This window comes from Archocentrus centrarchus, chromosome 3, assembly GCF_007364275.1.
Source record: "Archocentrus centrarchus isolate MPI-CPG fArcCen1 chromosome 3, fArcCen1, whole genome shotgun sequence".
Taxonomy (NCBI): domain Eukaryota; kingdom Metazoa; phylum Chordata; class Actinopteri; order Cichliformes; family Cichlidae; genus Archocentrus; species Archocentrus centrarchus.
In genome coordinates this window covers 2,468,274-2,485,995 of record NC_044348.1, presented here as the reverse complement: position 1 = coordinate 2,485,995, position 17,722 = coordinate 2,468,274, and the positions used below count along the sequence as shown (strand labels likewise).

The following is a 17,722-nucleotide window of genomic DNA, read 5'->3' as shown; positions in this document are numbered from 1 at the left end:
TTCCTGATTTAAACACACACAGTTAAATAGGAATCATAATTTAATGAACAAGTTAAACATCATTTCAATCTAGTGTTTGATATATTTTCACTTTAAGGCAGTGATTAATAAATGATGACGCCTGAAAGGCCTGGCAATGTTTCTTTGTCAGTGTGTTCATGCAAAAACACTTTTTGGATTTCTGACAACTGCAAAATCTGATGATGTTGGTGTGATGAGCGCTAGAGGATATAGTCATTTCTGAAATATGATAAAATTACCTTAAAAAATAAAGTTAACATTTTTAAGCAATTTTTCATGCACACCTTTGAATTTTTACACTTTTGGAAAGTTAATTTAATCCGCCTCAATTTCTTACAAGTTTCCAGGACTAGAACATACAGTGTATCACAAAAGTGAGTACACCCCTCATATGTCTGCATATATTTAAGTATATCTTTTCATGAGACAACACTGACAAAATGACACTTTGACACAATGAAAAGTAGTCTGTGTGCAGCTTATATAACAGTCTCCATGTAGAGCAACAATTTGTGTTTTAAGATCCTCAGAGAGTTCTTTGCCATGTTGGAACTTTCAGTGACCAGTATGAGAGAGTGTGAGAGCTGTACTACAAAACTGAACACACCTGCTCCCTATGCACACCTGAGACTTAGTAACACTAACGAGTCACATGACATTTTGGAGGGGAAATGACAAGCAGTGCTCAATTTGGACATTTACGGGTGTAGTCTCTTAGGGCTGTACTCACTTTTGTTGCCGCTGGTTTAGACATTAATGGCTGTATATTGAGTTATTCTGAGGGAAGAATAAATTTACACTGTTATATAAGCTGCACACAGACTACTTTTCATTGTGTCAAAGTGTCATTTTATCAGTACTGTCCCATGAAAAGATAAACTTAAATATCTGCAGAAATGTGAGGGGTGTACTCACTTTTGTGATACATTGTATAGAAGCACACCCCCAAATATTCCTTGATTTAAAATATGTTTTTAACATGCAGATGCAAGTGAAATCGAGACAACCACCCATTTAGGTGATTGCCTCAGAGGCGTCCTCTGTCAAATGTAAAGCTTGACGTGTCACTCTGATGTCAGGAAAACGAACCGGGTTTGAGTGTAAACTGCGTGGAATGTTTTTCTCACCCCCGTGATTTTCCTGCTCTTTTAGTTCCCTGCACTTTTCCCCAGAGCAGCAATGTCTTTATTCTCCAGGATCTCCGTCTTCTGCTCAGGTTGAAGCACGGTGTTCGACACCATTGATTTTGCCACCACTTGGATTGGGACAGACATAGATGTAAATCCCACAGCGGAAACGGCGCTGAAGAATTTCCTTGCCATCCACTCAGCAGGACGGCTCTCCTGCCTATCCACCAACAAAACCCTGTCGGGAGAAAGTACAAAAATGCATGACTGAGAACTGCATTTGGCCGGATCATGTTGATTAACAAAAGAGTTTACTTTTCTCACTCAACTTTAATGTCACACAGGAATGACTTTAGAAAAGGTCACACTGTATCATGTTCACTGAGTCTTCCTCACTTGTCAAGCTGCCACATAGCACATTTTGTTCTAGTCATCTCCATGTAGCCACATCCTGGTGTATTTTGAGACTAGCTGCTCCTCATCAGCCACTTTACTAAGTTGGACCTGCTTCGGCCTTCAGACCTGCCTTAATTCTTCACGGCACAGATCCAACAAGGCGCTGGAAGCATTCCTCTGAGATTTTGGTCCATATTAACGCGATAACATCACACAGGTCACATTACCGTTACACCAGCAACAACAACCTAGACCGTTGATACAAGGCAGGGCAGATCCATCATTTCATGTTGTTTACACCATGAAAAATGTCTCTGCAGGAACTGCGACTCCTCAGATCAGGCAACATTTTTATTAATTAATAAGCAGCTGAACACGTGTACTCAATAAAGTGGCCAGTGAGTGTATATTTACAAGCTCTCTGGCTGGATATTCGGTAACAGCCAAGTGGAAAGGGTGTCATTAATTACCATCTAGTTTCCAACAGAGGTTTTTTCTCTCATGTGTACATCAATGTTTCAGCTATGTGCTATTTTCAATTAAATAAAAGGTTTAAAAAGATTTTAAGGCACTCCGTTCTGTTTTTGTTTACTTTTCACACAGCATCCCGGCTCTTTTTGAAATGGGGCTATAAATGAGATCACTCACCCCGGTCTGTAAATGGCAAATCTGTCAAAACCAAGGGCCTCAATGTCTGCTTCTACCTGTCCCTGGAAGAAAAGTCATTAATGTTCAGCTCTATAAAGAAGCTTTAGCTGAGGAAAAATTTGACAGTTTGAGGCGTTAAGTCTATAAAATACCTTGACTTTGAGGTAAAGGAAGCTGCTTTTTTTATCTGCTCCTCTGGAGGACTCCAGGTGGAATTGTGTGCAGCCTCCAGCTTTGGCGAGCTCGGCTGATTTTAGAACATAGTCGTGATCGACTCTGATGAATCCTTCCTGAAATAAGAGAATGCAATTAATTAAATAGGACAAAAATCAGATTAAGATTTTTACAATCTAACACTGATTATCTGTTAATCGTGGCACCTGTTAGTGGGTGGGATATATCAGGGGCAAGTGAACATTTTCTCCTCAAAGTTGATGTGTTAGAAGCAGGAAAACTAGGCAAGCGTACAGATTTGAGCATTTGACAACAGTCAAACTGTGACGCTAGATAAATGGGTCAGAGCATCTCCAAAACTGCAGCAGTCAGTATCTATCAAAAGTGGTCCAAGGAAGGAACAGGGGTTAACCAGCAACAGGGTCATGGATGGCCAGGGCTCATTGATACATGTGGGGAACAAAGGCTGGCCTGTGTGGTCTGATCCAACAGAATAGCTACTGCAGCTCAAATTGCCAAAAAAAGTTAATGCTGGTTATGACAGAAAGGTGTCAGAGTACACAGTGCATCACAGCTTGTTGTGTATGGAGCTGCACAGCTGCAGACCAGTCAGGGTGCTCATGCTGACCCATCCACTGCTGAAACCGCCAACAATGTGTATGTGAGCATCAGAACTGGACCACGGAGCAAAGAAAAAAGGTCGCCTGGTCTGATGAATCACGTTTTCTAATAGATGACGTAGGAGGCCGGGTGCGTGTGTGTCGTTTACCTGGGTAACACCTGGCACCAGGACACACTTTGGGAAGAAGGGAAGCTATTGGCAGCAGTGTGATACTTTGATCAATGTCCTGCTGGGAAACCTTGGATTTTGCCATCCATGTGGATGTTATTTTGTCACGTAGCACCTACCTAAGCATTTATGCAGAGCATGTACACCCTGTCATGGAAACAGTATTCCCTGATGGCTGTGGCCTCTTCCAGCAGGATAATGCGCCCTGCCTCAAAGCTAAAATGGCTGTTTGAGGAGCACAACAACAAATCTGACACATTGACTTGGACTCCAGTTTCCCCAGATCTCAATCCAATCGAGCATCTGTGGGATGTGCTAAACAAACAAGTCCAATCCATGGAGGACCCAACTCACAGCTTACAAGACTTAAAGGATCTGTTGCTGACATGTTGCTGCAGATACCACAGCACACCTTCAGGGGTCTAGTGGAGTCCAGGCCTCGAAGGGTCAGGGCTGTTTTGGCAGCAAAAGGGGGATCAAAATAATATTAGACCAGCAGTCATAATGTTACACCTGATCAGTGTAATATCATGTCTGCAAAAATAGCCTATGGGTCCGGTCAATTTATCAGCTGTGTGTTAGTGGAAATGTTAACTATTAATAAAACTGCTCAGTCATTGTTACTGCTGACAAACTGAGGTTTGTTCATGGATGGCATGGCCATCAGATCCCAACAGCTGCAATGAAACTGTAAAATCTTAAATATTTGCTTTTTAAGTTCCCACACTGCACTGAGATTACTCACAGCCCCTGCTTTTGCTCTGGTTGTTCCCAGACAGCAGTAGCCAACATCATGGCCCTGGAAGGCAGCAGCATGATCCTCAAGCTTCTCAAAGTCAACCACCTCTTGGACCTGGGAGCACAGAAACCAGTGTTGAGAAAAATGTAACAGATCTTATTGCAGGTGTTTTCAACTGGCTGATCAGCCCACTGACCAGGGTTTCATAGGATTTGCCCTCAAAGGTGAGCTGTCTCCTTCCAATAAGAGTTATCTTAGAGAAGATGTTGCGCTCCAGCAGCTCTTGAAGCAACATTCTGCCGGTTTCCCCAGAAGCACCAAGAATGAAACAGCTTTTGTTCTGCTGCTTGAAGTTTTGCTCTGCGGTCTTGATGTCCTCAGCCATGCTGTGAACAACAGACAGCCCTGTCATGCAAATATAGTGGGATTTTTTTTTTCAATGCACATATGAAGCTGCCCAGTATTGTTTAGCTACTCTGTGGACACCAATAATCATGTGTGAAACAAAGTATTAAAAGATTATTTATAATGAATCCTCTTTATGACAATTTGCGAGAAGGCTAAGGAATTTTGGAAGAGGAAGTAAACTTTAAATTGACGTATTCCTCAATTAAGTTTGGTTTGACCAATCTGACATGCAGTTGGTGCCCAAAGATTCGGGTTACTCGCATATTTAGGATACATGTAACCAAGTACAGCTCAGTGTCGACTCTATGTATCCAGTATGAATGCAGTATAACAAAGCATGTCTTTACCTCGCGTATTTAACCGCTTCGGAATCTTCGAAATAATTTAAGACCGCTGCAGTCACAACAACCAGGACAGTCAAAAATCCTAACGTCCTTCCCAGGGTGGCGCACTGCAATTTCATAACCAACATTGCCAGTAGCAACGACTAAATTGCTGAAACACTTCCTGGTTGCTTCATATTTACAAACGGCGGCGTCTTCCTGCTTCGTTGATAGGCTGAGGAAGAAATCAGAAATGACTGTCACCGACAATATGTCGCTGGCCGCTCACTAGACCACACGAATTCACATCAGACTGTTAACGTCATGATTTAATTAAACTATATATGATAAAACAGTAAACCGTTGTTGCACGCTTCGACCCGCTCACTGTCATCCACCACAGACAACGCTTTACGGATGGCGCATGCGCTCTAGAGTTGTGAAAGACCGCGTGGAGAATCTTGAACACAATTAGCTTCTAGTTTCTACACAGTCTTCAGATATCATAGACGTTTTTACGACAAACGTGGCTCATCGTAAGTGTGTTTTTTCGGTAAGATAAAGAGGCTTCTGCAGGTGGGGGTGTACTGTTTAAGGGTGTGGAAATCACAGTTTTCAAGCCCCTGCAAACTGATAGCAGGGACAGGATCAATGAGATCAGTGTTCTCATAAAAAGGGAAATATATTTATGTGGTTAGTGTAATACTGATATGCTTGGTGTACCTAACATTTTGGGTGCCACCATATGATTTGCCACACATGAGACATTAGTAAATAATCTTTTTAATTATTTAGCTGTGCACAGATAAGTTTTAGTGGTAAATATTAATTCTGTGGATTAATGCATAATCATATCAAAGACACAAATGCAACACCAGGATGAAGCGTTCACGTGACCACAGTGCAGTCTAACATGCTGAACCTTGAGGTAACCTTGGGTTAACAATATTACTAAAGACAGCTGGTTAATTTAATAATAAAGCGATTCTACATTGAGATGAAACCAAAACTGCTACATTTGATGAACAGTTTCCTAAACTATAAAATGAACTAAAAATACATATCAAAAGAAACAGGCAAAGCTAGTCTGTCTGGTGCCTTGACAAAGAATACATTGATATGAATTCACCTGAGGATGGAGTGCCTTGTTTTTTTTCATGGTTCCACTCAATATCTATCTGGACTTACTGGATTAGTTATTATTTTTAATTTTTCTATTCTGCCTCAGTGAAGAACATATAAAAGATTAGAAATCAGAGAGTTTCCTTCATTTGAAAAAAGAAACAAACCTTGAAATGTGTTCTGAACAGTATTTTGCATGGCTTACATCATGTTTAAATAAAGACAGCAGTTTTTTTTTTTTAATCTGTATAACAATCTGGAGTCAAAAGTGCAGGTCAGACCATCTTACCTCTGTGGATCAACCCTGTGTGTGGGCACCTGTGGTGCCTCGGGGGGGGGGGGGGGGGGGGGGGGGGGGGCTTTGTGGATTTGTTTGTACCCTAAACAACATTCAGCTATATTAAACACCATAAAGAGCAAAAGCCCAGTGGATTTATGAAACTATACACAAGTTAACTAATTAACTGTGGCTTAACAAATTAATAATCACTCAACCAGGTGACTCATGCTCTCGAGAAACATTTAATGTGGAATATTTTACATTTAATAGCTTCACGGGGAAGATAGAGAGGAGAGAGCAGCTCTTCACATGCTTTTTAGCCTTTATTGTGATAGGATAGCAAGAAGACCAAAAAAGACCAGAGGGGATGACATGCAGTAAATGGCCTGGGGGGCAGATTCAAACCCAGGTCTCTGCATTAACCTTACAGCATATGGGTCACCTGCACAAGCTATTCAGCTTTAACAACAGGAGCTGTATAAAACAATGATAATGAATGGCTTTAAAATTTGATTTTTAATTGAAATTGATTGCACTGGGTCTCTTCTTAAAAAAGTTGTCTGGGAAGGTAGTACTTTTGTCCATTGCTGAAGAAATCCAGCCTGGATCTGGAGTTGGACCAAACCTTAAAAAATGTCTTTGCCTTTTGTCAGATCTTCAGGGGGTTTCATTAGCCAAAACCTCCACACAAAGAAAGCAAGTCCAGTCACATGCAATGAATTCATCAACACCCCATGTTTTTAACACCCCTGCCACTTTGAACACAAGGCATCGACCCAATCTAATAGAATATGATGGAGCCAGGGATGATCCTTTAAAGATGTCAGCAGTAAGAGACAGAAAGAAAAGAGGCTGAGGTTGAGAGAAGAGGCCTTAAACTGGCACACTGCTGAAATGAAATGTCGCCTCTTTGTTCCTGAGCCACGGGTGCTAATTGGAGGTAGCGGCAGGGAAGAAAGCTGCCGCTGGGCTCCTGTCTGTCGCACCTGTTGAGTCATTGTCTCTCACATTGATCAGACAGGAAGTTGGAGTAAGAAGGCTTATGCCTCAGTGGGTGCGTGGCAGAAACGTGGTTCAATTTCCTTTTAGAGCACCGCTGTTGGAGGTGGAAATACCAATGGTGGTCAGTGGTCAATTGCATTTGACTATTGATTAGTTGCTAAAAGGACATATGGATCATAAAGAGTTGGTTTTCATCAGTTTGTTCATTTAATTTATACTTCAATTACAGTCCCTCCTGTATTTACCCAACATTGCATAACATGTTTGTTGTGTCCAGAAAAACATTTTCAGGCAAGATTAACTTGTACAACAGCTGGTGGGTAAGTGTAATGCTTTATTGTGCTGTATGCTCTATAAATTAGTGAATCATTGATGTCAATATTTGAATTGGTACCAGAATTTTCAGCTTTTTTATTTTGAATGTAGGTGAAGGTGGGAATTTTGGTTGACCAGAAATGAATAAAAGCTTTTTGGCTCATGCAATTAGTGAGTTATTGTTTTCGTCTCATTTATATTAGAAATGAGATATAGTATAACCGTTTGACACCACGTGGGACACATAAAATGGAACTCTCCCAAAGCTGAAATGAAAGCCTCGCAAAATAATCTGCAGAAGATAAAATTGTTTTGAGACTTAGATTTTCAGTTCAGGAACTTCTGACGGTTAAAACCAATGATTCAGTTAAGTGTTAACTCTTAAAATACGATTGAACCCTGACCACTGAACAAAAGTGAACACAGCTGACTACAGATGAGATTTTTTTTTAATCTGTGACTTATATGACTTCTAATAAAAGTGACTGATATCACCAATTAAGACAAGGGTGCAAACATGCATGCCTGCATATAAACATGTCACATACAGACACACACACACAATCTGTACACCAACACAGCTTAGGGCTTAAGACCCCAGTTCCACAGACTCCGGAGTGTGATGCTAATGATGGTAATTAATGGAGCCTGACAGCACAATCTGCTGCCCATTGTCTCCCAATAAACAGCTTTACAGTCCACATGAGCCTCGGAGGGGACGGGAGTTTTAAGCTGAGAGCTGAGACGGTGAGAGCAGGAGGCAGCCAGAGTGGAGGGTCAGACCTCAGGGGACAGCGCTCGAACTGAAGTGGGGGATTAGCTCAATTAGAAAGGCACTGTCTAATCAAGATGGAGGGTTCAGTGATAACTATGGTGCGTGTGAGAGAGAGATGTGAGCGAAGCCTCCATCATTAAAGCCGACTGTTGCCATTAGTTGTTGCTGTGTCTACTGATGTGAACAATAGTCAAGATAATGCCTTTTGCCTTCTTGCTGGCCTCATTTCATTTATTGCCATAAATTTCAATAGTAATTCATTTCCATTGTGTCCTATTGTTCAAATGATAATATAGCCATGAATATTTTAGGGTGCCTAGAGTTATGCTATGTGATGTTTTTTATGGCGCATATCAGTTCATTTTAATTTTGCCCATACATGTATGCGCAGAAGAGCACAAAAAACATTATCAGAACAAAAATCCCTGTAAAGAAAAAAGAAAAAAAGAGTAGAATATATAGAATATAAATTTTTTTTTTTTTTATAAATTGTGTTTTAGATTTTGTGTCTGCCTATTATAGTGTTCCTAAAACAGTTTTGTTTGAAAATACAACAAAAAACAAGTCACACAAAAATAACTTTCCTTAAACACAGGAGTGAACAATGTTTTCCAAACTTTACGGAGCCTGTGGAAATTTGAGTTTAAAGGCTTAAAAGGTCATACCTGCCATCAAATCATCTGATCAGTTTAAAGTAAAAAATAAAACAAAATGACAGCATTAAGATAAAGGCCCAGTCTTCTTCAGGCTCGGCTTTGTTGCAGGCTCAGACTTTGGCAATATGGTTGAGGCAAATCAAGGTATCAGCTGGACACAGAGGAGCTTTCCTGCTCTAAGAGCCAGAGCTAAGCAGCAATGAGACCTGCTTTTTCCTTCTCTAAGGAACAATGAGCTCATTAGAAGCACAAACAGATTATCACTGTTTTTCAATAGATGATCCTAAGGAGTCTGGGGGACCTGGTGGCTCCCAGCAGGTAGAGTTAAGACTACATTTGCACATCTGGCTGATCTGCTGCGCATTGCTGTCTTAAAATTGTATATTTTTACTTTGCATCTTTTTGCACTCAAATAACACATTGCTATCGCATTCTTCTGTGGAAAACCACAGACTTCACAGTATGAAATCTAGGTTGTGATGTAAAGAACATGATGTAAACACTGGAAGCTACATCGGCCACGCTTAAACATTTTATGTGATGTGACAACAATTAATCACAGATGTTTTGCTTTTAATGTGCAACCATGACAACATGTTTCCAATTCTGCCAGTGTAGAACAGAATTCTAAGTCAGAAGTTATGAGGTAACTGCAAAGAGGTTCTGGGCTTTTGAATTAGTTAAAATGACACATTTTGCATCTGCATGTCTGCTGGAAACAAATGGCAAACAGTGCACTGTATGCATACATCCTGTGTGGTATAAACAGAAATGTGTGCAATGATTGCATCAATTTTAGAACATATTCAGTCCTCAAAGGGACTTAACCTGGACCAAGATAAATTGTTATTTCATTGATAAACATAAAAAGTAACCATTCATTACATTAATTACTCTCCATTACACTGTAAATAACATAATTTAGTTCAATATAGGGGGAAACCAAAGAAAGTGGAGGGAATGGCTAAATAAATTTGAAGGTGTATAAGCAGTTTGGTTTATATTGGTCATCAGGAAACAGGAAGCATTCATCTTGCTTTCAAAAAATTCACAATAAGTTCTATTACCATATACTGGGATTGATGCAAAGAAATAAAAAAAAATAATAATTAAATAAAAAAATAATTAAAAAATGGACATTTTTAGATACTTTGAAAAGCAGGCTGAAACCTGATGCATGAATTAGCTTTTATTTTTATTTCAGATTTCATGTCAGTAATCTGCTAATATGCTATATTGTGCCTTTTGATCAACACTTTCATTCTCATTTACTAAAAGTTCTTTGCTTACCAAATGCCCTCTGCCACATTTGGTCTGAATGGATGTGTACTGGCCTTTGAGCCCATTTCACGAGCATGGCTTTGTTAAAGTCAAACAGCTAACCGGCAGGGCCTTGCTTTTCCCTTGTGTGGGAAGTTATGCCTACATTAGCCAGGGCTTACTAACCCTTTTTCAATATTAAATGCATTTCCAGTGTATAATTAGCTGAGACATTGACTGATTTCGGACCACCAGGGCTCACTGAAATGGCAAATTTTGTAATTGATTGTCACTGGCATTTTCTCTTTGCTTATCATTTTCTCAATAGTTAACATGAAAAAGACAGATGATCACAGGATAAGATTTTTCCCAGGAGAAAATTAAACTTGAAACAGTTAAATCTATACGGTCTTGTATGTAGTAATAATAGCATAATACACCAAAGCCTCTTAGAGGATATTTGTGTTTGGCTTTGAATTTTCACCATCAGATCTATTTGCTGTCTTAAATCTCCCCTTTGTGGCAGGATGGGTGAAGCCTAATGACTCCTTTGAACTGCCGACATCCCCAGCAGATTGGCTTCGGGAATGTCAGCCAACTAACCTTTAGTCTCTTTCCCACATGAAGCAACAGTGAAGAACACATAATACCCATCTTTCAATTCCTGTCCCCCTCCTGTATTCATAATCAGTTCATTATTTTGTATATCACACATGCAGACATGGGGCTTTTATGGTAATACCCACTGAGCTGGCCTACCACATTTTTTACTGTTCTGCACAAACCGAATTACAACTTTATCTCCAAATTACTGCATGTGATGCTTCTCATGTACATTTTCAACTTCTTAGGCTTTTGAACCTTTATTGGATTTGTTTAAAATACACAATCACATTAATAACCATGTTATCTTGACACAGTCATGCTTTCAGAAATAATGCAGTGAATAGTTTTCAACAGTTATTCACAATTACGTTTTGAAATTTGCCCCTAGCATCCTGAAGGGTTTTGCGTTTTTGATGTCATACATCTACAAATCATTTGAAAATGATAAACAATATGTGTAATAGACTGTTCCTATACATACATATACAGTACCAGTGTGTCCAAACTTTTGAGTGGTATTGTACATATACCAAATTTATATATATATATATATATATATATATATATATATATATATATATATATATATATATATATATATTAGGGGTGGGACTCGATTAAAAAATTTATCTAATAATTAGGAGCTTTGTAATTAATTAATCAAAATTAATCGCATTTTAATCACATGTTAATATTTAACATGAGAAATATTAATTTAAGTTTGGTTGATGAACGAATTAATATACATAAGTTTAAACTTTAAAATTTTGTTTATTTTCCCACCAGTCTACTACACAGAGCAACGAAGAGCGGAAATGCTCCTGTGATAAGCAAACTCCTGAAATTAAAGTTAAAAATTAAAGTTCGTGGGCTGCGAAGGACGTGGGCCGGGTACTTCGAAAGATGCGCCCCTGAATTTGGACATTGTGCGTCGATATATCTGTATGCCGGGAACTCGTGCACTGAGAAACGTTCCACGGTGCAAAGTGCGATTAAAATGCGTTAACATTTTTAATTCGTTAATTTTCCCCGTAATTAATTAATCGAAATTAACGCGTTAAGTCCCAGCCCTATATATATATATATATATATATATATATATATATATATATATGTATATTAGGGCTGGGACTTTAACGCGTTAATTTCCCAGCCTTAATATACATATATATTAATTTCGATTAATTAACGCGTTAATATATAATATATATATATATATATATATATATAGATATATATATATATATATATATATATATATTATATATATAATATATATAATATATATATATATATATATAATATATATATATATTAATATATATATATTATATATTATATATAATATATATATATATATATATATATATATATATATATATATATATATATATATATATATATATATGTATATTAGGGCTGGGACTTTAACGCGTTAATTTTGATTAATTAATTACGGGGAAATTAACGCGTTAAAAATTTAACGCATTTTAATCGCACTTTGCACCATGGAACGTTTCTCAGTGCACGAGTTCCAGGCATACAGATTATATCGACGCACAATGTCCAAATTAGGGGCCGCATCCTGCGAAGGACCCGGCCCACGTCTTTCGCAGCCCACGAACACCACAAAGGCCGGAAGTGAGCGGCTAGCCTTCATATCAGCTGCCGTCACCTCTGCGTAGCTCATGTCGCCTAGCAACCGTGAGTGTGAAGCACAGCTGTGTAAAAGCAGCTGTTAAACAGAGAACGAACTTTTTCTCCTTTTTGTGGTTTAATTTTAAGTCTTTAATTCAAAATAAGCTGTTAAAACAAGCATAACACATTTCAACATCAAGGAATACAGCTGAGCTAATGATTAATTTCTAACTATATTAAGTGAGACAATGTAGAATAAAACTATCCAGTTATGATGCTTAACTTTAATTTCAGGTGTTTGCTTATCACAGGAGCACTTCCACCCTTCATTGGTCTGTGTAGTAGACTGGTGGGAAAATAAACAAAATTTTAAAGTTTAAGCTTATGTATATTGATTTATTCATCAACTAAACTTAAATTAATATTTCTCATGTCAAATATTGAAATGCGATTAAAATGCGATTAATTTCGATTAATTAATTACAAAGCTTGTAATTAATTCGATTAATTTTTTTAATCGAGTCCCACCCCTAATATATATATATATATATATATATATATATATATATATATATATATATATATATATAGACAAAGCTTACTCTGAAGTTAAAACAAAGTTGGTAGAGTCAAAGATAAAATTATACCCCAAATTTGATGCATCCATCACAGTTCCTGTTTCAACTTTGACCTACTGTAGTTACTGTACAGTAGGTCAAAGTGTGAACAAACTGTGTGAGATTACTAGTTTTTCCAGGCACGCTCACTTCAGTGTTGTCTTCAAATAAAATAACTCATATAAACTTCCAGACTGTGTTTTTACTACACTGGCATAGTGAGAATGGAAGGCAAAAAGTGAAAAAAAAAAAAAGAAGCATTGTCAAATTTATGCTTTACCAAGGACACTATCTCCCTGTGCTCCCCTCTGTTTCTCTATCTTAGCATCTTATAAAACCGCCTGAGTTTCTCTTTTGGATGGGCCCTTCTGTCTTGTGGTTTAATGGGAGTGAAAAAGGGAAGAAGGGAGATCATGTTGGATCATGACAGACCCACCACAGCACAGAGACCTCCCTGCCGATGAGCAAACACCACGACAAATGGCAGACCTAGCTGGCCAATCGCTTGCTGAATGGAAGCTAATTAGCTGGAGTCTAATGCCAGTTTACTAACACCTGTATTAGCGTGCTCGCTCAGCAGGGAGTCAGGGCTGACCAACAAGTGCTAATCCCTCATAAGCCCAAAGTACTCCTCCCAAATAGTGGCATTAACATATACTTCTTAAGACAGCTGTTGCTAACCTAAACTCAAAGGAGAAAGCTTCAGCAGTGATGTATTGATAAACAGGAAGGGAAAAATTTTAAGTGGTTTCTGATAGGTTACCTGTGCATTCCTGTAGAAGTACCCCCCCCCCCCCCCCAAATGCTGTGCTGTAAAACTGAGGACAAAGTTTCAATCTGTGGACCATAAGAAATCCTCTTTTTTGGGTGCGTTTTTCCCACATCTCTCAAACCAACAGTTTTCAGGCACTTGAGAACCCCGTCAGCTGCATGTGTCAATCTTCACCATCATTCTTTTGCTATCTTGCTCTTTCCCATCTTCTCCCACTGCATGGGTGGCGGGCTGATTACCCAGTAGCTATGTGTGTATCAAGGCAAGTGCGAAGCCAATGTGTGTGTAAGGGATTAGCGAGCTTTTGCATTAACATCATGACTGCACTGGCTGCATTCTCTCGCTCTGCTAATAATTTGAGGGGAGGAGAAAGCGGCTGGTCCATTAGCTCACTCTGTTTGCCCAAGAGTAGGCCGACTCTGATCCCCTAATTTCTCTCACCGATTCCAAGACGATCCCTGGCTTTTGTGACAGAGGGATAGAAAGATAAAGGATGGGACTGAGGGGCACATTGATTCGGAGATCACCATCCTTGGGACATTCTGTGCACTTACCAAACTAATCAGTGTGTGTAAACACAGTGAGACATGTTGAGAGTTGGCGGCTAAAAGGCTGGGGTCTCTGAAGTTGATTAGGAAGAGCTGTTGGTGGACCACACTCAGTGTTTGTGTGCTCTGATCTGCAGACCTCATGCAGAAAAACTGTAAAGAGCTTGGCTTGTGTGTCACACTGGTTCTGACTGTGGGTGGCTACAGAGTGTCCGAGTGGGCCTGTTGTGGCAGTTGTGGCTCATACCATCATCTGTACCCCCAGACCTGTGTGAATTTTCTCATTTTTTTTACTCCTGGATTCCTGGAAAACTGGCCTTAGGAAACCTCTGCATTTTTGATCAGTCAGTAACCCATCTCCCCCGTCTCTTTTTCAGTGTAAAAAAATATAATGATAATAAAAAATGTATATTGAAAAAAATTCCCTACTTGCCCTGTGGGAAGTCTGTCCTCAAAGCTCAGACCAGAGGCCTGAGGAACTTGAGGAACCGGCACAGTATCTTAGAGGTTCCTAGGACTCTTCTTGTCCACCACTACTATGTCCAGTTGGTTAGCCATCACCAGTTTGCCCGTCTGTATCTGGAAGTCCCACAGGATCTTAGCTTGGTCATTCTCAACCACCCTTGGGGACTTCCAGGCCATGCTTGGCACAGATTTTCCTGTATACTATGCCAGCCACTTGGTTATGGCGTTCCCTGTATGTCCTGCCTACTAGCATCTTACATCCTGCTGTTATGTGCTGGATTGTCTCAGGGTCATCTCTGCACAGCCTGCACCAGGGGTCTTGCCTGGTGTGGTAGACCCCAGTCTCTATTGATCTTGTGCTTAGAGCTTGTTTCTGAGCTGCCTTGATTAGTGCCTCTGTGCTGTCTGTCAGTCCAGCTTTGTCCAGCCATTGGTAGGATTTTTCTATATCAGCCACTTCTATCTGAAGGTGGTAACTGCCGTGCAGGGGCCTCTCCTTCCATGATGGTTCCTGTTCATGCGCCTCTTCATTCTCAGGTTTCTGCTACCTGAGGTACTCACTAAGCACATGATCATCTGTGGCCATCTTCCTGATGAACTCATTGATCTTTGTTGTTTCATCCAGGATAGTGGTTCTAACGCTCACTAGTCCTTGGCCTCCTTATTTCCGGTTAGCATACAGTCTCAGGGTGCTGGATTTGGAGTGAAAGCTTAGTAAGGAGCTTTCTTGTCTTGATGTCAGTGGCTTCTATCTCCTCCTTTGGCCAGCTTATTATCCCAGCAGGGTATCTGACAACTGGCAGAGCGTAGGTGTTGATTGCCCAGATTTTGTTCTTCCTATTCAGCTGACTCCTCAGGACTTGCCTTACTCTCTGCAGGTACTTGGCAGTTGCAGCTTTCCTACCAGCCTTTTCATGGTTCTATGATGACTTCTATAATGTCTGACAGGACCTGTTGTACTGAGGCAGGTTATTGGCCAGTAGTTGGATGGGGCCGGTCCCTTCTGGGAACAGTACTTCCAGGAGGGGACTAGCCATTCCAGGTGTGTATTAGCCTTTAGCAGCTGGTTTATTTGTGCTGCCAGGAGCTCATAGAGTGCAGTTAGATTCTTTAGCTAGTAGGTATGGATCATGTCAGGACTTGGTGCGGTACAACTCTTCATATTTGAGACTCCTTCCTGGATGTCTGCCACTGTGATGGCTACTGGAGCCTGTTCAGCAGGGAGGTTGCTGTGGTCTGCTCTTGGATGCAGTAGCCACTGATATATATATATATATATATATATATATATATATATATATATATATATATATATATATATATATATATATATATATATATATATATATATATATATATATATATATATATATATATATATATATATATATATATATATATATTATATATATACAGACCCATTCCAAAAAAATTAGAATATCATGGAAAAGTTGATTAATTTCCATAATTCCATTCAAAAAGTTAAGCTTTCATAGATTATAGATTCAGGGTCCACAATTTGTACAATTTCAAGTTTTTATTTGTTTATTTTTACATAATTTGGGTTTCAGCTCATAAAGCCCACAAAAACAGGATTTCAAAAAATTAGAATAGTAAGGAGCTTTCTTGTCTTGATGTCAGTGGCAGAATGTGTGTGTGTGTGTGTGTGTGTGTATATATATATATATATATACTGTATACTTTCACCCCTGCAGAAGAGTGTGCTTTTTTCATTGTGCTGGTATGTGAAATCCAACATAGTATGAAATGTCACACATCATGGTTGGTGTGACATTGGTTCCTGCTACAAACACACAATGAAAATGTTTGCCAACAAGTGAAGTGTGTGTAGATTCATCTATAATGTCATTGTTGTTATCATCTTTGTTGTGGTGGTAGTAGTTGTTGTTGTCAAGTGTTTTTTAACAGGACCTGGATACAGATTTGTATGCATCATATAAGATAAGATAAAATAAAACTTTAATGATCCCACGATGGGGAAATTTGTGCATTACAGCAGCTCAATACAGAGAAAAAATGAAAAGGATGAGTAAGAACAAATAACTAAACTAAAAACTAAAATAGAATAGAATAAAATAAAATAGCAAAAAACTATACACATATACATAAGCACTATATACATAAATATATATATCAGTGTCAATACCCACATTTACACACATATACACACACGTCAAAACACTATATACAGATATCAAAATATTATATACATTTGTAGCCGGTAAGGTACACAGCATACACGGGATGCATTATATGGGTGAGTGTAATAAATAAAATAAAATGTATCTGACTGTATGGATAAAGTGATGGCAGAGGAGGTAAAGTGTCCAAGTGACTCAAGACATTATGATGTGTTATACAGTCTAACTACTGTTGGGATGAATGACCTGCGAAAGCGCTCCTTCCTGCAGCGAGGATGTTTCAGTCTCTGACTAAAGGAGCTGTTCAGTTCACCCACGGTCTCATGAAGAGGAAGTCAATATCAATATAAATCAATAGAAATATCAGGAAGTCAGGTCATCAGAAATGCTGTTTAATAAGGACACACATTTCTGAATCTCTCTTAATGAGTTTTTACACCTGGCTTACATTTATATGGTTGAGGGGATGCAAATAAAACAGAGTGAAATTTTTTATTTTTGTGGGGATAACAGAAAATGAACCAAAAGTGAAATCAGTTGTGACCAAAGTGGTTTGTATTATAATATCCCATCAATCATCAGATCCTAGGCTGCATCCCAGGGGAATATTCTTCTGTCAGCACACTATGACTCAACATCATCTTCATTTTAAGTGGACATCAGTTCAGATGTCACTATTAATTCCCCAAAGGCACCACCTCTACTAATACCCCTCACAGCCAATTAGGGGAAGTAATGGTAGCAAACCTTCAATGGGAAAGCACAGTAGCTGGTTGGACCTACACATGCTACCCTACTAGCCACTGTCAGTGGGGACAGGGGCTAATGGGCAATCACAGGGGGGCTTATGTTGCAAATCAGCACAGATCCAAGGGACT

General features: G+C 39.2%; 1 protein-coding gene across 1 annotated transcript; it reads right to left on the bottom strand.

Moving 5' to 3' along the window:
* Positions 1 to 881: 881 nt before the first annotated feature.
* Positions 882 to 5,021, bottom strand: htatip2 (HIV-1 Tat interactive protein 2). Its single transcript, XM_030725986.1, has 6 exons — positions 4,651 to 5,021; positions 4,092 to 4,281; positions 3,902 to 4,009; positions 2,345 to 2,482; positions 2,193 to 2,254; positions 882 to 1,386 (listed from the first exon to the last, which is right to left on the bottom strand). The coding sequence occupies exons 1-6, from the start codon at positions 4,773 to 4,775 to the stop codon at positions 1,170 to 1,172; spliced, it is 840 nt and encodes a 279-aa protein (XP_030581846.1). The 5' UTR covers positions 4,776 to 5,021; the 3' UTR covers positions 882 to 1,169.
* Positions 5,022 to 17,722: the final 12,701 nt, after the last annotated feature.

Excerpts from the sequence above, each read along its gene's own strand:
- htatip2 (XM_030725986.1), bottom strand. The coding sequence starts at position 4,775 with ATGTTGGTTATGAAATTGCAGTGCGCCACCCTGGGAAGGACGTTAGGA. Across the intron at positions 4,282-4,650 it reads GAAGCGGTTAAATACGCGAG|CATGGCTGAGGACATCAAGA; the intron begins GTAAAGACATGC and ends TGTTGTTCACAG. Across the intron at positions 4,010-4,091 it reads GCAAATCCTATGAAACCCTG|GTCCAAGAGGTGGTTGACTT; the intron begins GTCAGTGGGCTG and ends CTGTGCTCCCAG.